This window comes from Diplotaxodon limnothrissa, linkage group LG9 (assembly GCF_057381915.1).
Source record: "Diplotaxodon limnothrissa isolate DT_005_m linkage group LG9, D_limnothrissa_male_GT1.1, whole genome shotgun sequence".
Lineage (NCBI taxonomy): Eukaryota > Metazoa > Chordata > Actinopteri > Cichliformes > Cichlidae > Diplotaxodon > Diplotaxodon limnothrissa.
The window spans coordinates 2,910,209-2,933,272 of record NC_140604.1 but is presented as its reverse complement, the minus strand read 5'-3'; the positions used below and the strand labels follow the sequence as shown (position 1 = coordinate 2,933,272).

Genomic DNA, 23,064 nt, shown 5'->3' with positions numbered 1-23,064 from the left:
CATTGACTCTAAAGGTGTTTTATCCAGATCTAAAAAACAATCCATATTTAAAAGCTTTACTTTGAACATTTGATTTTGGAATATGTGACATGTATTGAAATGGCGATACATCTAAACAATTTGTGCAAAACTTGTGTTAAATCCTTTGATTTAAATCACAAGTCCACATTGTTGATGTAAAAGAGCCAAATGACAAAAGTCTTTCAGAGTGGTGACTTTGCCTGTGTTGCTATTAGCGCAGCAGAAATGAAATCCAAACTGAATTTTCATTTGACTTATCTGTTTTCCCCTTTGTTCTTTTTTCCTGTTTTCATTAATGTCATGTGTTTGAATTCACTTGTTTCATACACTCTCTCCCTCCCTGGTGTGTAATTAGGCTGTTTTCCTTCCCTCATTCTCTTTAACGAGAGAATGTCTCTTTCTGGCTCTTTCTGGCTCCCTGATCATCTTCCTCTCTCCAGTAGTTTGTTTCTTCTTCTAATGACCTACTTAGTTGCTTCGTGCTTTTCCTGGCATCATTGTCCAGCTTCTGAAGAAGCGTCATCATCCTTCCAGCATACTTTTGCAGAATTGATGATGCATGCAATTGAGTTATTCCCTATAATTTTCTTATAACGGTATTATTGTTGTAATTTGTTGTCATTATCTGTCTTGATGCATGCTCAGTCATCCAGGTAAGTAAGTCATTTTGGGATTGACACTGTTATTATTGTCATTGTTGGTCGTAGTTATTGATTGGGATTATTGGTGGTGATGTTTGGCTTGAACTATAATTATTATTATTGTCATAATTCTCTCCTAATTTGCATTAAACCTGGACTGAATAAAATTAACACCCTCACATTCACTGCACACATTCACAGTCCTGCTGGTATTATTTTTCTTACCAACTCTGTCTTGTCTGTAAGTTTTCCAATCTATCCCTGCTCTGTTCTTTATGTGATATACTTCATAATAATATTAAAAAGAAAAAGCCTTTTTTTCTCTGTTTTATAAGACAATTGTCTTATATTCCCCTCTAAGAGTGCTAATGTACTTTATAGCTAGTGATATAAAGCATCACAAAGAATCACGTTAAATGATTTTTCTTGACTACAAAACTGATCCACTCTTAATTTGTGTGTCGTTTGCGTGAAAGTGTTCAGAATCCAAGTCTTTCAGTGTAAAGTGGAGCATATCGAGTGTTTTTTCTTTCCTTACCTGCCCTGGTTGATTGCTGCAGGGTCACTCCCTGAGCAAATATCTTCCATTATGTATGGGTTCTGTTCACAGCTGACATTTAGGGTGGTGTAATTGGGTTTACACACAGTTAGGAAATATGGTGTTGGGTATCCAGTCATCAGTTGGAGGACGTCTGTGATGAGGGCCGTGGCACAAAGACCGAACGCATGAACTCCTGAGGATAGATGGTGAGATATGTGCTTACCAAGAGGAAAAAGAGTGAGAATATCAGATTTTACAATGTTTAGTTTAAATTGTATGGTTGTATTATTTAGACAAAATAATGTATCGCGGTATAGTCTGACGCTGGATCACTTCACAATCCAGTCCAGTTTAACTCAGCTCAGTTTTTCAATGGTTGCTCTCAACGCCGCACGAATTGTCCAACAATTAATAATAGCAAAAATGAAGGAGGGTAAAATGACGATGAATAATAAATTAACTACACAATTGAGGCTGCAGTCGACAAACAACTTTGCCATAAAATTACCGTGAAGTGTTGTATTATGTATTATATTTTCTTTGTGTGAGTGAGAGAGTATTTATGTGGCCGTGTCATGGATCGCTGTGTGGCAGGCACGAGGAGGACCCAAAATGCAAAACTCACAGACACGGGGATGAACTCAAAAATTACAGCTTTAATGCTGGAGAGGCAGAACGTAGGAAATACAAAACTAAACTGGGAAAACTAAATACAAAGCTCACCAAGAAACACAGGGAAGAACACACACAACATGAGGGAAAACGCGACACAGAACTGAGGGAGACGCAGACATAAATACACAGAGGGTTAACGAGGGAAGTGGGAGCACACGGGGAACACAGGTGACACTGATAATAATCACGGTAGAGGTGAAACAGGAAGTACAGAGGTTCAGACAGGAGGAGAGAGAGCACGGGGAGAACACCAACATAACGGGCAGGGGAGACACGGAATAAACACGAAAGGGGACGAGGGCTCATGAATACACAGAGGGGCACACAGGGGGTGAGAGTCACAAAGTGAAAGCACTCAGGGAACAACACAACAGGGCAACTCAGGAAACAGAACCTAAACAGGGAACAAAATACAAACATACAAGAAAACTAAGAACACTGGGCCAACATGGCCCAGGACCATGACAGGCCGGATTTATTAAATGAAGCAAATAGTGTGACACTGCAATGTGGATGATGTGCTAATTTATAAAGTGGATGCATTTGGATGATTTACCATTTGGATGATTTACCATGTAGTAATGACCAAACCAAAAATGGTTTAAAAACAAAGTTTGTGTTTGTTACTTTTGGGTATTGCTGGTAATGCTGGAATTATATGATTTTGGTTTAGCACTGTGGATGAATGCATCGTCTTTAGAGACTGAATCAGTTTTAATATCCAATGCTAATAAAGCAAAACCAAAACGAAAAGCATGAATCCATTGAGATAATAGTAATTTTACTGTTAGCAGATAAAATGCACACATAGAGGTGGCTGTGGCTCAGAGAGGGTAGAGCAGGTCTGCTAATCAGAGGTTTGATGGTTTGATTCCTTGCTGCTCCACTCGGAATGCCCAAGTACCCTTGGGCACCTCCCAATGTATCGAGAGTGTGCGTAAAATAATTATAAAGCACTTGATGGCATAGAATAAAAAAACGGCATGTATATGAATAAATTGGGGAGTCTTGTAAAATTCCCATTTTGAGCTCCCATAAGGAAAAAAGTGTCACCACAAAGGTACTAGAATTCTTAACTGGCTACCATGGACTGCCTTTATGTGACATGAGTAAGTGTGCAGTTTAAAAAAATCAACGTACCAACAAATCGGACGGCTCTGCGTATGAAGGAATTGAAGTTGCAGCCAGCTGCGTTGATGTTAGCCTCACCGCCACCGCCGAGCTTTCTCCGAGACAGACAGCAAAACAGGATGGCCTCTCCAATCATTATCTGTCAACACAACAACTCACCTGTTACGTCTGCTCACAGAGGAGGAGACACTCAGAAAATTCAGACTATAAATCTCTGCCAAAGTGGTTCTGACATAATCAGCCAGTTTGAGAACATGAACAGGAACTGGCTGCTTTATGTGAGCAATGTGCCACAGCTTGTTCTTTGGATTCCACTCAAAGCTCTCGGATAAACCCAGCCACGTAGCTAACACACAAATGCACTCTGCATGGGATTACACATCTTTGCAGAACCAGAAGGATGGAAAAAATAAATATTTAGAGATTATTTAGCATTGGACAGGTGCAAAAGGGAGAGGGAGAGGGGGGCTCCAGTGATGTGCATATTATCAAAACTGACCCTGGACACATGACCCACCCTAAACCAGAGAGAAATGTACACCACATTTTTCTCTTGCAAATTTTTCATACGGGAATTTATGTTTGCAAAGTTTAATTACTTTCCAAGGTGTTTTAAGTTTTATGCTTTTTACAGTGATGATATCTAAAAGTCTATAAAACTTACTGTGAAAGTAACCAACACGTCCAAAGACTCAGAGATGCATAGAAGTAAATTATCCAAATAGGGCTGGGCAAAATGATTATTTTCCTAATCGATGAATCTAGCGATTAATTTTTCGATGCATCGATTAATCTAACGATTCATTTTTCAATCCGATTCGATTTCGATTCGATTAACGATTTTTTCCCCCATTATTTGACTTGTATAGCAATTTCACATTTACTAATTTATGTATATAAATGAAAAACACAAATTTATTCATTTGAAGACCTTTTAATAAAAAAAAATTCAAAATAAAGTTGTAGAGGTCGTACAATCAATACAATAGAGATAGCATTTAACAAGAAATGAAATGTGCAAACATATATAAAATTAAGGAAAAGTTAACAAAACATTTCAAATAAATAGCAACAATGGTGTCTTTAAACAAACAAAATGTAACATTCACTTTGCTTTCTGCCAAAAAGTGCTCTTCATTCACAAAACAAAATCCACAATAACATTGTACTACAATCTTCTGTTTTAAACAAAAAATTAAATGTTTTGCAAAACAAATATAACAAAGGAAATCATAGCAAAAAATTAATAATATACAAACAGCAGAAATGGCGTCTTTGAACAAATAATGAAATGACAAGTTACCCCTAAGTAGGACTCTGTGACCAGACTTGTCCAAGCATCAGTGGTAAGGGAGATTTTGGATGTTTTGGAGGCTTTTTTTTTAGTTCATTCCTTAGTTTCTCCACTGAAGTTTCATACTTTCTCTCCATCATGCTTGTAAAATGACGCTTAGACGGAAGAGTGTAACCTGGCTGGAAAGTGGTCAGCATTTCTTTGAATCCCTCACCCACAGCAAGTGGTCTCTTGTCTTTTAAAATCATAGCTAAGACGCTCTCAGTAAGTACAGCCACCCCCTGGGGGGTGCATGGTATACTTCTTCTCTGACAGTAGTCCTCCAGACTTTTCTGTTTATTCCTGAAATCATAAATCACACACAGCACACAGATGAATTCGAATAATTACAAAATAATCATATGGAAAGCATAATATCAAAATAATTTGATAAGGATCTGGTTGAGATAGATATATACACACATACTGTTATGCCATGTGCTTTCATAGCATAACAGTAAGAGGTTAATGATAATCCCCAATGTTGAACATATGATATGCAGTAATCATGATGGCTGGAAAAGATAACGTTTAAACACCCAGGGCTGATGGCACCTTTACTGGTGCACTGCTTTCTAGTCATTAGATGGCATAACTTTGACCTATAAGATCAAGCTGGAGAAGCATTATGTATAAAAACAGCGTTCAAATAGGATGAAACACATTAAATTTGACAAATCAAGAGTTCATTGTCATTTTGCTTTTGCAAGCACTTTAACAATGTTGTAATAGTGTCCACGACGGCTACGTTTAGCAGGTGGTGCATTATCCTTGTTAACATTTCTCCTGCGGCCAATTCGCTGTCTCACATTTTTGTCTTTCGCCGATTCTGATAATCAGCCTGCGTGCATTCAGACTCATTTCGCCAGCATGGGCCACAAACCAAAAAAACAATAACAACAGCAACTGCTATATGTTACTGCTCAGCAGCTTAAATGAGTTTTGCATTTACGGAGGTTGGGTGTTTATCTCTGTGTCTATGAGTGAGTGTACGTCTACGTGGGGGGGTCTGGATGAATTAACGGGTAAAAACTAGCGTTAGTAAAAAAGTTGAAAACTTACGGTGGTTTGTCCTTTGCAGAAGCTGCTCCTGGATGCAGTCGTTTGAGGTGCTGGTGCATAGCCGTCGTGCTTTTATGATAGGCTATTTCCACCTTACAAAGTCGGCAAACGACTGAATCACTTCCTTTTCTGTTAAAATATCCCCATACTGTAGAACTGCGTGTTCGGGTGGAGTGATTTAAGTTGACTGCAACTGCCTCACTCATGATTCCGCTACTCGCTGCCGCCATGTCTTTTTTTGAAAGTGACGACGCATCGACGCAGATTTTTTTACGTCGACGTATTTTTTGCGTCGACGTAATCGATTACGTCGACGCGTTGTCCCAGCCCTATATCCAAACCAGGTTTCTACATCAGATTTACACGACTGTGTCTAAATATTATGGCACTGATATTTATATACGGAACTTTTCTACACTTACTGGCAATTCAGTCATTTTACACTATAAGCTGCACTCACCCATTCAAACACATTCATTCAATACTTTATATTACACACTTTACACCACTTATTGTACCAATATTTATGTAAAAAAAGCATGTTGTATTTTTTTCACTCGATATGACAGCAGTTATTAGTGTCGAGTGTGAAGCAGCGGGAATGAGGATCAGCACCTCCAAATCTGAGGCCATGGTTCTCAGCCGGAAAAAGGTGGAGTGCCCACTCCGGGTTGGGGATGAGTTCCTGCCCCAAGTGGAGGAGTTCAAGTATCTTGGGGTCTTGTTCGCGAGTGATAGGAGAAGTGAGCTGGAGATCGACAGACGAACTGGTGCTGCGGCCGCAGTGATGTGGACGCTGCACCGGTCTGTCATGGTGAAGAAAGAGCTGAGTGTAAAAGCGAAGCTCTCAATTTACCGGTCGATCTACGTCCCTACCCTCACCTATGGCCACGAGCTGTGGGTAATGACGAGAACGAGATCGCGGAAACAAGCGGTGTAAATGAGCTTTCTTCGAAGGGTGGCTGGCCTCTCCCTTAGAGATAGGGTGAGAAGTTCAGCCATCCGGGAGAGGCTCAGAGTAGAGCCGCTGCTCCTCTACATCGAAAGGAGCCAGCTGAGGTGGTTCAGGCATCTGACAAGGATGCCTCCTGGGCGCCTCCTGGGTGAGGTGTTCCGGGCATGTCCCACTGGGAGGAGGCCCCAGGGCAGACCCAGGACACGCTGGAAAGCTTATATCTCTTGGCTGGCCTGGGAACGCCTTGGTGTTCCCCCGGATAAGCTGGAGGAGGTGGCTGGGAAGAGGGAAGTCTGGGCTTCCCTGCTAGGCTGCTGCCCCCGTGACCCGGCCCCGGATAAAGCGGAAGAAGATGGATGGATAGATGGATGGATGGATGGAGAAACTTTGAAGCCACTTTGAAGCCAAGGATTTTCTGGTAGTGGACAGAATTCAGAACAATGCTGACTCTGCATTCACTAATGCTATCTACCGCCTGACTACCGAGGACAGTGACGTCATCAGCGAGAGACCGGTGACCAGCATCGCGGAGCATGACGTCCGAGCGGCATTGAGGAGAGTGAACACAAGGAAAGCGGCGGGGCCAGACGGCATCACCGGCCGTCTGCTGCGCTGCTGTGCTGACCAGCTAGCAGGTGTGTTCACTTACATCTTCAACGAGTCCCTGGCGAAGTCTGTGGTCCCCACATGCTTCAAAAGATCCACCATCATCCCTGTGCCCAAGAACAGCAAACCCTCATCCCTGAACGATTACCGGCCAGTTGCACTGACCTCGGTAGTAATGAAGGTGTTTGAGAGGCTGCTGAAGAACATCATCTCCTCCTCCATCCCAGACACCACAGATCCGCTGCAGTTCGCCTACAGATCCAACAGATCCACAGAGGATGCCATCGCCCACGTCCTACACACCACTCTCAGCCACGTGGACAAGAAACAGGGTAACTATGTGAGAATGCTATTTGTTGATTACAGTTCAGCGTTTAACACAATAGTGCTCTGCAGACTGTTCACAAAGCTGAGGGATCTGGGACTTAACAGCCGTCTGTGTGCATGGGTGTTGGACTTCCTCACTGGCAGAACTCAGGTGGTGAGGGTGGATAGATGCGTCTCTAACAGCATCACCATCAACACAGGAGCACCTCAGGGATGTGTCCTCTCGCCACTGCTCTACTCCCTCTACACTTCAGACTGTGTGGCCACCCACGGCTCCAACACCATTGTGAAGTTTGCTGACGACACAGTGGTGTTGGGTGCCATCTCCAACAACGATGAGGCGGCCTACATGGATGAAGTGAAGAATCTGGCATCATGGTGCCAGGACAACCACCTCCAGCTGAACGTCAGCAAGACCAAGGAGCTGGTGGTGGACTTCAGAAGGAGTCAGCACAGAGACTACAAGCCCATTATCATCAATGGAGCTCCAGTGGAGAGGGTGCAGTCCTTCAAGTATCTTGGTGTCCACATCTCCTCAGACCTGACATGGGCTGCCCACATTCAGGTCCAGACCAAAAAGGCTAGGCAGCGCCTGTATCACCTACGACAACTGAGGAAGTTCAGGGTCTCTCCAAAGATCCTCAGGATTTTCTATACAGGCGCTGTGGAGAGCATCAGAACATGACATCGTGGTTTGGGAACAGCTGTGTGAAGGACCAAAAAGCTCTCCAGAGAGTGATCCGTACAGCAGAACGCTGCTGCAGGATTGCTCTCCCCCCGCTTCAGGACACCTACACCAGGAGATGCCGGACTAGAGCAGCGCAGATACTGAAGGACCCGTCCCATCCAGGCAACAAACTGTTCCAACTTCTGCAATCTGGTAGAAGGTTCAGCATCATCCGGGTAAGGACAGAGAGACTCAAGAGGAGCTTCTATCCCCAAGCCATCCGTGCCCTAAACACACACACCCGCCCTCTCACATCATCTATAATTGACTGAGACAGGACTCTCCCAGACACTAAACCAAGGCACAATGTACATTTCAAATTCCTTTAATTTTAAATATGTTTATATTGTCTATCCTGTAAAATAGTCAGATTGTCTATTCTTATTTAATTCACTTAATGCACAGAATTCACCTGCTTGCTGCTACTACTGCACATTCACCTAATGTATATACTATATATATAATGTTCTTCCTCTACCCCCCCCCCCCCCCCCCCTTTTTTTGCAAATGTCGAGGAGCGTGTCAGGCTACATTTCACTGTGTGTTATACTTGTTTAACTATGCATGTGACAAATAAAGAACCTTGAGCCTTGAACCTTGAACTCCAATGAACTCAGTGAAGATCTAAGAAGAAAACTTGTAGAATCAAAGTTGGTAAGGTTTCCTGGACCATTTCCAAATAATGTAATTTCAGCTGTTCACAGGCACCCACTAGAGTACGCTGGGCCCTCAGGCCCCCCTCATGAAGTCAGTTTCTGATTCCTTGATCAGAGACAATTTAACATTGTCCTGGGGGTTGTCTCATTGTTGCCACTCTAGCACACATGTTAATTCATGCCTGTTAATTTCATCAACACTTCTGCTACTTAACTGAGGTTTAACTGACATGATCCTTCCTTAAATCTGTTTGAGCATTTTATTATTAGCAGCTTTTACAGCTCTTTATTGATATATTATGTGTTCGAGTTCTGTATTTTTTTTTTTTCTGTTAATAATTTTATTCTGCATTTCCCTGAACTTCTTGTTGTCTTAAGATGATTTTTTATTGTATTGTTATTTGTGACTTTAGTTCTTAGTTTTCTGTGACTTCAGCTTTGTTAGATGTCCTCACCCTGTTTTTGGTCATGGTCCCTCATGACATTCTCTTTTTCCTTGTGTCCTTGTTCTTGTTTGTATGTGTTTGTGGGCGGGACTCATCACAGGTTCCCGTCTGTGGCCGAACACACCTGCTCCAATCACCCACCTAATGATCTAATTAAGAAGCCACTACTTAAAGTAGCTGCTGAGACTTTGTATTCACTGGATCATCGAGCTAATCGGTTAGTTAAAACCGTGCTCCTGCTACTCCAGAGCCTCCGGGCTAGAACCAGCAGACTGAGAGACAGCTTCGTCCATCAGGCTGTCAGGAAGCTGAAGTCTCGCCCTGCTCCGTCCCTCTCGACTCTCACACACATGAACTCCAGACCTGTATCCAGCTCCTCCCTCCGAATCCAACACCGCCCTTTCACTGACTGCCCCACCCCCACTTGCACATGAACTCTGACACTAGTTGGTGTTTTTATCAGGTAGTATTCATTGCATTTTCCAATCGCACCTGTATGCAATCTTAACTTATATTATTGCATTACTGGAATAATCTTCCAGTTGATATTCCCGTGTCTGAATTCATTCAATCTTTTAAATTACGATCAATAACTTATTTATTTAACTTAGCACTGCCGAGTAATTAGCGCTCTGTTTCATCTGGTAGTGTATTTTGCACTTCCTTAAGTGATTTCAATTTTATGTAATTTTAATTTAGTTTCCTACTATTGTATTATTGAGAAGCACTTTGATGTACCTCTGGTCTTTGTGCTACATAAATAAAGTTGTATTGTATTGTAACTGTCGTACATACAGTGGCTTGCAAAAGTATTTCGCCCCCTTGAACTTTCCCACATTTTGTCACATTACAGCCACAAACATGAATCAATTTTATTGGAATTCCACGTGAAAGACCAACACAAAGTGGTGCACACGTGAGAAGTGGAACGAAAATCATACGATTCCAAGCATGTTTTACAAATAAATAACTGCAAAGGTAACTGTAAATAACTTCACTGTAAATAAATGCACTGAGCTGTAATCTCCCGAGTCCTGCACTTGAGTTGTCCAGGTCTGGAGTCTCACTGCCTGTTAGCTTTGACAGTTTTCTCAGAGCTTTTCTGGTAATTTGATTTGTGATAAAGATGACGGACACCCAGAGGAAAAAATGCAGATCTCTTCCCCTTCTTTCTAATTTACATTTTACAATGGTTGTGTGTTTATACTATAAAATCTAAGACTAGAGCACCTCCATAATGACTGCTAAAGGCTATTTTGCACTGTTTCAAGACTTAAAATAAGGCTGTTGTCAAGTGTGAAGCCTTACTGTGATGGCAGGTCCAGCAAAGGCCAGGCTGAGCAACATCAGGAAGGGGATGACCTCGTGGTTAGGGTCAATGTAGGGCAGGCTTAGGCTGCGGTCATGACAGTTGAAGCCAGACTTCACTGGCTTGAACACATCCGTCCACTCCAGGAAGTACAGACTCACCACAGATGAGACCAGGATGGGCAGCTACACACAGACACAACATCAGCAGACAGAGAAAATGAGGCGTTAGTTCAAAGTCATAAACAGCAAGAGCTTCAGCAGATTGCCACTGAATAGCTAAACAGCCAGTCAAAGCTGCAAATGCCCATATGAACCCGTGGGTCAATGAGCACATTAACATTTCATTTCATAATAAGAACAACAACATAGAAAGGTCAGGATGGATGGACGGTTATGCAAGATGGCACGTGGACTTAATTCCTCTTATTAATTACATCCCAACAAACAAAATGACAACCAGGTCTTAAGACAACATTAATTATAACATGTTCAGTTCAATCCCAACTATAAAATAAGGTCAGAGTTATAAATGTGGTATTTACTTTTTCAATTCAGCAAATGGAAGTACTCGCTGTACTGATGTGTAAGCAAAATACTCAACTAGTTACATAAATATCTGCTTTATACAGTGAGCTAGGGACATTGTTTTTAGCAGAACTGTGAAGCTGAGAGGAGGTTTATGTGTGCAAACGGGAGCATACTCGGTTTTCCTTTTGACATTCTTCACCAGAGTTCAACTGCCAGTGCCCAGTACCATAACATCTCCTAGGTGCCCAGTATGGCCCATCTAACCACACTCTGCTTGCCAGATGAGCAGTGGGTTTTACCAAGAAGAAAAACTATAATATGGGAAAAATATGAAGTACCATATTTGATATTGCTTTAGTGTTTTTTGTTTTCTTTCAGTCCATCTGTTTTATGAAACGCCACCGAGTCAGTCTGAGTGCATTTAGCTGGATTTGAGCAAATAGTGTGAATCAATCTGTGGTGGGGCGTGGTCTGCGTGGTCTTTTAGTGCCCCTCCCGAAAATCTCCCGGAGCCACCATTCTCCCGAATTTCTCCCAAATTTCCACCCAGACAACAAAATTCAAAAAACCATATCGCAGAATTCATAGCGCGGCCCAGCCAATTCCAGTCTCTAACAATGGCAGCAGCAACTTAGTTTTAATATTACTCTTATTTCTCTTTCTGGGTCGCAAAAAAACTTTTAACATATTTTCAGGAGTGAATGTAGCTGTGTAAACTTCAAATATCTGAGCCGACTGACACATCGTCTTCAAACCCTGCGGTCTTTCGCTACTCGGGTTAAGCATGATATATAAGTCACTTTGATAACTTAAAAATGTTATTGTTTGACTTTTTCAGTGTTTTATTTGTTCGTGAGTAAATCGGTTTGGCTGAGATTAAAGTTATTAGATTAGATTAAATTAAATTTAACTTTATTATTCCCTCGGGAGTAGGGATGGGTATCGTTTAGGTTTTATCCGATACCGGTGCCAAACCGGTACTTTTGAAACGGTGCCGGTGCTTAAAGAATGGAGAACACCAACTTTGTCCAAAAACCTCTCATGTTCAGCTGTTTTTGTGTAAAAAGATAACAATGTTAGCCTTTTCTGCAGCTATGGGGCATATATGGTATCACTCTTGGCTGGAAGCAGTGCTTAAACAATGGAAAAAACACAAACTTTGTCCAAAAACCTCTCATGTTTAACTGTTTTCCACTTTTTCTTTGGTCATTTTAGCCTTTTTGGCCAGGGTGAAGGGAGTATCTGCCATCAAACAAGAAGACAGCTGCATGTAGCTATGATGATGTTTGCTAGTTCACCTTACATGCATTAATGTAATCACGTGGTTAGCCTACTCAACGTGAATTACACATGAACAACATTAAGCTACTCACGCAGAGAAGAACGGCTGCTGCTGCATCATCATCCTCATCATTTCTGCTGCACTGGCAGGGCTAGGGGCCAGGACTCTGCTCTTCATCAAAGGAGCTTGCAAAGAAAAGCGTCTGGACTTCTTTAAGTTACTTGAAGACGTTTCACCTCTCATCCACGGGACCCACACCCAGTTTCACACCTTGGCTCAGGCGATTAGAGGATCATCAGGGGGTCCTTTTGTCCCTCTGTGGGGGGAAACTCCCACTAGGTTTATATCTGGGACTCTCCACCATTTGACCTTAGAACTGAAGAAGCTTCTCGGATGAGAGGTGAAACGTCTTCAAGTAACTTAAAGAAGTCCAGACGCTTTTCTTTGCAAGCTCCTTTGACTACGATGACCTGGATGACTGAGAACCTTCACAGACGACTCTCCTCTTCGTGTTTTTGGGGGATGTTGCTAACTCCGGGTCCGATAACAGGCACCACACCCGCAGTAGATGTGCACGGTGTGAGGTCTCGCAGCAAGCTATCAAATACGGCGCATTTCTCGGCTCTTAAAAAAATGCTATGCGTCGCCAGGTGTTTCATCAGATTCGAGGTGTTACCTCCTTTGACAGTATCACAGTATCAGCTTAAAGCACTTGTTGCAGGCTGCTGAGTTTGCATATTTTGCTGTGAAGTACAGCCAGACTTTTGACCGCTTCGCCTTGGGCATTTTTAATCTGTAGCTCTGCTCTAAAAGAACGTACGTACCTGGGCCCGCCTACTATCCTTGGAAAGGTAAAATGATTGGCTAGAATCTAAAGTGTATGACATCTCAGGAAAAAAAGCACCGAAATAAAGCACCGAAATGTGCGCTGCTTTTCGGTCTGGTTACTACCGTTTATGTCAGAACCGGTACCCATCCCTACTTGGGAGGGTTCCTCCGGGGTTTTCACACAGCTGAATAAACGTCAAACAGAAAATAATTAAACAGAAGAGTTTACGTCAGCGCCCGGTTATATTTTAGATAGCAAGGAGCAGACGGCAGTTTTACTCCACCGAGGGAGCTCGTGACGTACTACCCGGCTTTCTTTAGACCGTGAAGGCCGGGTCCTCAGGTGGAAGCATCCTCTGAATTTGGACACCCCCGCTGTTTCTGGGCCGGCCAATAATAACGGTGACATTTAACGTAGTTTATCCGATAAATAAACTCTGTAAAATGTTTTTACCCCCCCATCCCCCCCAACAGCCCTTATGAATGTCTCCCTAGTATGGCCACAACACCTCACTCTTGGAGCACTTTTTTGCCACATGTATCGCAAACCACGTCTCAGCTGTTTGTGGAGGTAAAATAAGTCCGCACGTGACTACAATTACGCTCAGCCATTGTTGTGAGTGCGCACGCCAAGGGGCTGCGAGGCATTTATACAGCCCTATTTTGCACATGACTGTGAAAGGCGGAAGAGGAAGTAGTTCCTTTGAATGTAGACAATCCGAATGTTATAGTTTCTTTTCCACTGTGTTCCTGTTAATGATAAACTACAAATTTACTCTAAATTACTAAAATATCGATATTTTATGATGAATGAGCCATTACAAGTCATTAAATTGCTTGTCTTATTACTTGGCCCGGAAATTTGAGCATCTAATGTTGCTCTGCTGAGATTTTTGTAATCAAGACATAATAAGAAAGAAATGAAAATCCCAACATTAAACACACAAACTCACAAACAACACTCTGAAGGTATGCTGTGTTAGCAAAACTGAACACACTAACACCAGAACAGGAAGTAAATACAATAGGAAACAAGAGATAAAAAGAGAGACGCAGAGCTGACGCTGGAACGAGGATGTAACTCGATGAGACGTGACACATGAAACGCAGAAGAAATCACAAAATACAAAAGAACTGCAAGAGACTAAACCATGGAAACATTCATCAAAGAATATTAATCATCAAAAACATAAACACTGGGTCGACAGAGCAGGACCAGGACAACTCTTACATGCTCTTTACATGCCTTTCCAGCATTTTTGGTTCAATTTTGACCAAGTACGTACGTGCCTACACACTTCTATTGAGAATGTATAAATGGATGATTAATACCTAATTAATGTTTCAGAGACCTGGAAGAATGTATTGTTTAGCTTTAACAACACTGATTTTTGGATACAAACATCTATTATCAGACAATATTATGTTCTCAATTTATATTGTTTTCAAAGGGTAAGTTGCATAAACATTCTAGAACCATGTATAGCAGCTACAATCATTAAACACTGTCCTCTCTTATGTCCAGAGGCTCAGAGACACGGTGACCAACTGGCTGCAGCCGGAGAGAGAAATGTGACTGTGAGTGTGTGAGAGCAGTTTGTGGACGGGCTGCCTGTGAAGAAGCAGGATTCATTGCTTCTCCTGGACCATCATCATCATCATGGGCCACCACAACCTAGCACATGCAGTAACACCTTCGTGTCTGCTCTCTCTCTTCAGGTCCCAGAGCAGCTATGGACACTGGTTTCCACTCATAGGTAGGAGTGCTGGAAGTGCTGGAACCTCCTAAAAAATGGAAGGACGAAGAATCCACAGTTTGGTGGACAGAAATGAGCCGGGGCCTGAGGCACCAAACTCATCATTCCTGCCTCACCCTGTTGTGAAAAACCTTCCCACACCAGCCTCGACAGTAGATTTTTCAACAGATGACCCCCTGCCCAGCCCTACAGATTACCTGGACATGAAAGATAAATACTTCAGAAGGACTTAGCTGCCATGCTGGAGATGAGAATGATGGAAGAGTCACACAGTGCATAGTGAAGATGGGTCTATATGCTTCTTTAGAAGAAGAAGGTGTACTTTATTGGTCCCCGTGGGGAAAATCCCTCTCTGCATTTAACCCATTCACTCAGTGAAGCAGTGGGCAGCCACTGGGCGCCCGGGGAGCAGTGTGTGGGGACGGTACCTTGCTCAGGGGTACCTCAGGGTAGCTGTTCAGGGGAATCAAACCCCCGACCTTCCGATCATGGGGCCACCACTCTACCTACTGAGCTATCCCTGCCCCCGTGTGCACTACTGCGAGGTGAATGAGGTTGTTGAGCCCTGCTAGTTTTACACCGGTCTGCACAGAGTGCATTCAAACAAGCTGTGATTAGTGTTTGCTGATAAAAAATAAAAAGACTAATCAGAGCTGTGAAAGCGTCCATCTTCCTTTGATGATGCCTATTAAATATAACATGCTGGGTGAATGAATAAAGGAAGCACGATGGATGCAGGAGTCATCCATGTTTGACAGTGAACCACCTCCACACACTGAGCTCATCCCTACGTTCCTCCCGACTCCCATTTTCTCGTCTGTTTTTTCCCGGCCGCTGCCAGCTTCCCTCAGCTTGTGAATATGACAAATATAGGTCAGTGACTCACGTTGCTAACACTGCAGACGAAGCTGCTCCAGGAGAAATACTGTACCCTTCATTCTTCAAAGCCGATTTTAGCGGAATAATTTATGTCACATGGTCTCATTTTGAGAGTGCAGTATGATTTGCACAGGTCAATAGCAGCTAACTGCATTTGAAACATTTCATAGTGTCATGATTCCTTTCAGCTGTGAGGTAACACACATCAATGCTTTTTTTTGGCTCACCTCCATTATTTAAAAGTCTCACAAAGGCGGAATGAATCGTAGAGTTTATTGTAACCAACCCCTGAAATAAGTAAAGTTCACTGTCCTCTATGTAATTAACAAACATTTAATTGAATTTCTCTGTTAATTGCCTAACAAAGTAATTAAATGTTTTTCAGATGCTGTGAAACATCGTGAGTTAGATGTATGCCACAAAGGAGAATGCCCTGGTTAGAAGGGATGGTGCTGTTGTTCTGGGTTCTTGCTAAAGCCACGTTGAATTTATTTCATTGTACAGAAATGATCCTCAGTGAATATCAGTAAATGAAGCTGAAAAGGTAAACCAATAGATCACTGAAGAGATTTTCAAACTGAGATAAAAACACTTGGATTAACTGAAGGCTTTTCATGGAGTTTTTAGGACATCCTGATAATAATGAATTACAGTCGTCCAGCCCGGAAGTAATGAGTGCATGTTTTTCCAACATCACTCTGAGACAGGATGTTTCTTATTTTAGAAATATTTCACAAATGGAAGAAAGCAGTACTATGTAGTAAGTAAGTAAGTAAAGTTTATTTATTAAGCGCTTTTCATAGACAGGCCGTCACAGGGCTGTACACAAAGATGAAAACAAACAGAAAGTTAAGTAACAAATTAGACAATATACACAATAAAAAATGTTAAATGTAAATGAAAAATTTAAAATTTAAAAAGCGTTGATCAACAAAAGGCTGATTTAAACAGAAAAGTTTTTAACTGCTTTTTAAAGGATTCCACAGAGTCAACCAAACGTAGTTGTGGTGGTTGACTGTTCCACGGCCTTGGTGCCACAGACTGAAAGACTGAAGGCTATATGTGTTTAATATGTGCGTTGAAGGACATGTCCTGGTCAAAAATGACTCCAAGGTTCCTCACAGTGTTACTGGAGGCCGAGGTAATGCCATCCAGAGTAAGAATCTGCTTAGATACCATATTTCTAAGATTTTCAGGGCCGAGTACAATAACCTCAGTTTTATTTGAATTAAGAAGCAGAAAGTTAGCAGCCATCCAGGTCTTTATGTCTTTAAGACATTCCTGCAGTTTAACTCATTGGTGTGTGTTATCTGGCTTCATGGACAGATAGAGCTGGGTGTCATCTGCATAGCAGTGTAAATGTATGCTATGTCTTCTGATGCATGAGACGGCTGTCAAATTCATTTTACACTGTGGGCCACATACAGTCCACTCTGACCTTAAGTGGGCTGCACCAGTGACATTCTCCTTTCTGTCAGAGGAAAGAACTTACATATTGTTTTTCTACATGATTACAAAAAAGATGCTGTGACAGAGAGAGAAATTTGTCAGTGCGACTCTTTGGAGTTAGATTGGAAGAAATGTGTAAACAGTTCATTGCCCAGACTGTCCAGTTTTGTTTTGTTTTTTAACTGTAGCTATAAAGAAACTGAAATTTCTATAGTAGAGAACCTCTGGTACCGAGGGCATTGGAGTTAAACAGGTTAATTTGTAATTGCTTAATTGCTTTGTGTAGTATGAGTGGCCATAAGGGAAGTTTTTATCTGTAGGAAAAGCAGTAAAACTGAAGAAAATACAGTTAAAAGTCCAAAATTTCAGCTTCTGTTTGTGTTTGGTGAGCAGTTAATAATTAAAAATGGCTTCAAGCGCACATTCAGGCCTGTGAGACTCAATTAGATAGACACTGAGCCATGGCTCTGTGGTACATGCAGACATCTCTGCATCTCTGCTAATCAAAGACACCTTGTATCTACTTTATTTTATGTAACACTCAATACTGAACTGTAGATTTTAGACTTTTTCAAGGAAATTTTTTGTTCAGTGTTTTCATAAAAACCTTGTTTCTATGCATTTACGAGGGTAAACAAACATGAAGTTTAAGGCCTGGACAGGTTTGGAATTTTCTGTCTTCCACAATGGAAAATGGGTAAAAATAAAAATGGGTGTCAGCTCCTAATTTTATAAATTCTGCCCTCAGCTTTGCCGTCTCCAATATCATTGAAATGCACCCAGATGCTGCTCACTTTATGCTTTCCCTTATTTCTTCACTTTTCCCCAGCATGCTTGCACTTAAATCCGGCTCCTCCATCTCTCAGTATACCTGGAACGTACCACTACACTTGCTGTCTTCGGGATGGGAATTGACAAGAATTTAGCTATTCCGATTCCATTATTGTTATTACTTATTGATTCTCATTGGGTTCTCACTAGCTCCACTTTAAGAGTCAACACCATTAGTAAGCAGCATATCAAAGACATTACATTTGTGGAAATTAATTGCATGTTGTGTGGTCAAATGTTTGTCACTTGGGGTCCTTGGCTAGTTTAGCGTTAGCATGCTATCTGTGCAGATGCTTGCAAAGAGCGAGAGTGTTAGAAGCAGTATGCAGATGTTCCTGTCCTGCATGCAGTTTGCACTTTACTTTTATTTTTATTGCACTAAAGGACAAATGCAAGAACCTATGAGCAGAATCAATAGGCAAGCAGACTAATGATTCCAAGGACTCTCCATGGATTTTCAGCAGGGATTCAGCTCCCACATACAAACATACCATATCCCGGATATAGTTGTGTCATGGGCCACATGTATGTTTGACACCCCTGGCCTAAGGGAAACCTATATAATGTAATGTAACCGTCTCTAAAGCTGTTCAAATAAACCATTCCTCAGATGATCAGTTAGCTGTTTGACAACTACTGTAGGAAGGTTAATGGAGATTGGCCTATAATTAGCTAAGACTGCTGGGTCTAGAGATGCTTTTTGAGTAAAGGTTTAACTACAGCCAGCTTGAAGGCCTGTGGTACATAGCTGATCATTAGAGATAGGTTGATCATATTTAAGATTGAAGAATTAATTAATGGCAGGACTTCTTTGAGCAGTTTTGTAGGAATGGGGTCTAAAAGACAAGTTGATGGTTTGGAGGAAGTAATTATTGAAGTTAACTCAGAAAGATCAATTGGAGAAAAAGAGTCTAACTTAACATCAATGGTACTAAGAGTAGCTGTAGATAATATTACATCTGTGGGATGTTTATGAATAATTTTTTCTCCAATGGTTAAAGTTTTTCTTTAATGCCTCGGCACCCATATCAGTGAGAATCTCACCTGGACCCATAACACATGGCAGATCATCATGAAGGCTCAACAATAAAATTGTGAATTAACCTCCAAACTTCTCAGCAACTTCTACAGATGCACAGTGGAGCGTATCCTGACAAACTCCATCACAGTGTGGTAAATGGCCTGCATTTGTATAGCGCTTTTCTAGTTCATAGGACCCCAAAGCGCTTTGCACTACATTCAGTCATTCACCCATTCGCGATAGCAAGCCACCAGGCCCTCTGACCACCACCAGTAGGCAAACATGGGGTTAGTATCTTGCCCAAGGATATTTGGAATGCAGCCAGGATGCAGCCTGGGATCGAACCACCGACCTTCTGATTAGTGGCTGACCTGCTCTGCCATCTGAGCTACAGCCACCCCAGGGAACAGCACCACTCAGGACATTTACAGCACTCGGGTCAGGAAAAGGGCACACAATATCATCAAGGACCGCACCCACCCACAGCACACACTGTTCACACTCCTGCTGGAGTGTAAAAGCAGGGACAGGCATTGGCATGAACACACAGAGTTACAGAGTTTGAACAGTAATTTACTCACATTTGAAAATAAATATTATAATCATTTAAGGTACAGGATTCCATGAGCTGTAACCCATAATGATCAGAATTTTGGACTTGAAGCATATAAAATCCCTTAAAGTTCTTCTGACACAATCCTTCTACTGGCTCGTATGTGTTCCTGGCAGCTCCTTAGTGATTACAGAGATGAGAGCACAGCGTAGAGACAGTGCATTTTGAATAATAGATGTGTAAAAATGGAAAGCAGGCTCCAGTGGGCTTTTCCTGGCAGTTATTTTTGGTGGGTCCTGGGCCAATGGCACCAACAGTCATAGAGCTTTTTAAGTGACTCACTGGTAGTAATTCCAGTATATCAGCAGAAAGTTAAAAATGTCATAAAGTGAATTCTGTCACACAAAAGTAGAATGGACACAAAGCCCTTTGGAACCAGCCTCCAGGTTAGAGGGTTAGTGCTGCAGCTGTGATTACATCCTGCTGGGGGCAGATACCCTCTGTAGCACCACCGTCCACATGTGTCAGTGTAGTTACATAAAGGAGGAGGCACTGATTTAGCCTGAAGCTGCTGAGTGATGCATTTACAGTTTGAAGGAATACCAAACTCGCTATAAGAGGATTCAGCATCAAATGTATAACCAAGCTACAGCGCTATGACAAAGTCTTTACCTCCTTCCTGATTTCTCAGCTTTTTGTCAAACTTAAATGTTTAAGAATGTTTAAAGAAAGGTTGAGCCATTTCTTTCCAAGCGTGACTTGGAAAGTGTTATTCACGCCTTTATTACTTCACGTTTGGATTATCGGAATTCTGTTAATAGGGGTTGGGCAGGGCACTTTGTCACGCTTGCAACTAGTGCAAAATGCTGCGGTACGATCTTTAACTGGCAAAAGGAAATTCGTCTGATTTGTTGAAGCCCCACGTCCCCATTCTTTCACTTCGGTCAGCTGAGCAGCTGTTGCTTTCGGTCCCAAAGTCACGGCTAAAACTTAGAGGAGACCGAGCATTTCCTGTTGCAGCGCCAATGCTTTGGAATAGCCTTCCTCTCCATATTAGACAGACTACATCAGTGCCAGTTGTAAAGTTCAGATTAAAAACCTATTTTTATTCCCTGGCTTTTAACTCTGTGGGTAACTGACACTTTTATTAATTTTATTGCTATGTCTGCTTTTTGCTATTTTATTACTATATTTATATTTGTATTGTACAGCACTTTGGTCTCCCAGGTGTGTTTTTACAGTGCTATATAAATAAACGCTGATGATGAGGATGACGATGATGTTTCAGATCATCAAACTAATTTTAATGTTAGACAAAGATAATTCCATAATTGCTCCTGAATTCCTCCTACATGACCGGTTTAATCTAGATGAAACTTCCTAGAGAACCAAAATTCATAATATCTATAAGGTGACTGATTCAAAATTAAAATGTTTACTATAAAATTTTCTTTTTCCATGTATTGGTATATAAAAACTATACTCTCTTGTTAGGCTGTGGCCTATCGATCCTGCCAGGGAAGTCAAACGTACATGTGACCCATGATACAATTATATCCGGCCCGCAGGATAATTTCATATCTCAGTGATTAATGGCCTGCTGGCATGTGAGAGCTGAATCTTCAACCCTGCTGAGAATCTGGACCTGATTTGGGAACAGCACCAAGCAGGACAGACGAGATCTGCAAAGAGTGGTGCGCTCAGCCGAACGCATCATTCAATCAGAGCTCCCTGACCTGCTGTCCATCTACACCAAGCGGTGCAAGTCCAAAGCTAGGAAGATTATGATGGATCTCTCCCATCCCAACAATGGACTCTTCTCACTGTTGAGGTCTGGGAAGCGCTTCCGCTCCCTTAAGGCCAAAACAGAGAGAATGAGGAGGAGCTTCTTCCCCCAGGCTATTCGGGGCCTGAACCAGGTGTAGGACTGGACTCTCCCAAACATGTCACTATAAGACTGGACTCTCACACACGTCACCACACGCACCACCACACATTTCCTATAATCCTATAATTCCTATAATTTATAATCCTTATCTTTATAATCTCTTCTGCTATTTGCACATTCTTTACTGTAAATTCCTAAGTTAATTTGTAAATTTTTGTAGTAAACTGTAAATTGTAAATATTGTAAAACTTTTCTTCTGTCATTTAATGGTCGGGCATTGTACAGCTACAAGCATTTCACCCCCATGTCATACTGTGTATGGTTGTGTGTGTGTGACAAATAAAATTTGAATTTGAATTTGAATTTGAATCCAGGGAGAATCTTTGGAATAGTTGGGCACTTATAGGGCAGATTTGGACATTACTTGTATTTTTAAGGACGAGAGCTAATGGTAAAGTGCAAACTGCATCCAGGACAGAAACAACTGTATTATGCTGCTAACACAACTTAGGCTCTTTGCAAGCACCTGCACAGACAGCATGCTAACGCTAAGCTAGCTAAAAACCAAGAGTTACGCTATGAGCAATATAATGAATTATTGTCTCCTTGGAGTGATTAACTAACGTACTTTGAATAAAAGCATTCTGTGTGATGTGTGTAATACATTTCTTTTTTGAGTAACAACCCAACACTGATCACAACAAAGAGGGGAAATACATCCAACATGCACAAACATTTGACAATACAACATGCAGATATTTGCAGAAATGTCTTTGAGAGTTACCACCATCACTAAGCGGCACTAGTGAGAACCCAGTGACAATCGATAAGTAATATCGATAATGAATCAGACTCACCAAATTCTTATCAATTCCCATCCCTAGTCAATACATCCTTCAGACGAGGAAGAAACCTGTGTGTTCCTTCCCCAGACTTGTACTTATCTTCATTCTCTGGTGTAAAAGTAAACTCTGTAAATCTTAGTCTTTGTCGCTCTGCTTTTGGGTGCATTTTTCCATAATGGCCTCACCACCCTGACAGAAACTACGTGATCAAGACGAATTCAATTCAATTCAATTTTATTTATATAGCGCCAAATCACAACAAAAGTCGCCTCAAGGCGCTTCATAGATACAGAGAAAAACCCAACAATCAGCATGTACTCATGTACATGCTGATTTTATTCACATAAATTGAATATCACATTTTTATGTTGATATGCACGTTCCACGTATATTTTAACCCATCATTACAGGGTCTAAGTTTTAAGAATTGGCAATGTTTAATTTCCTATAATTCTACACCATTGAAAGACGCCACAACAGATGGCAGAGACAGGGGAGTAATCTTTCTGTAAGTTTGCTTATTATATCCCCTATGAGCAACTGCTTTGGCAACAGTGGGAAGCAAAAACTGCCTTTGAACAGGAAGATACCTCCGGCAGAACCAGGCTCAGGGGCGGCCATCTGCCGTAACTGGGTGGGGTGAGGGGAGGAAGACGAGACGAAGACACGCTGTGGAAGAGAGCCAGAGATTAATAATAACTAATGATCACATGCAGAGTTGTATATAAACACATAGTGACTAAAAAAGAAACACTTCAGGCGGACTTCCGG

The 23,064-nt window shown here is 41.8% G+C and overlaps 1 protein-coding gene across 1 annotated transcript in view; it reads right to left on the bottom strand.

The window, feature by feature from the left end:
• plppr4b (phospholipid phosphatase related 4b) overlaps positions 1 to 23,064 on the bottom strand; it is a 50,519-nt gene that overhangs the window by 12,521 nt on the left and 14,934 nt on the right. Inside the window, exons 2-4 of the mRNA XM_085361878.1 lie at positions 10,430 to 10,615; positions 3,019 to 3,148; positions 1,201 to 1,396 (exon numbers count right to left, since the gene is read on the bottom strand). Of these exons, the coding sequence (XP_085218004.1) occupies positions 1,201 to 1,396; positions 3,019 to 3,148; positions 10,430 to 10,615 (512 nt within the window). The remainder of the gene's footprint in view (positions 1 to 1,200; positions 1,397 to 3,018; positions 3,149 to 10,429; positions 10,616 to 23,064) is intronic.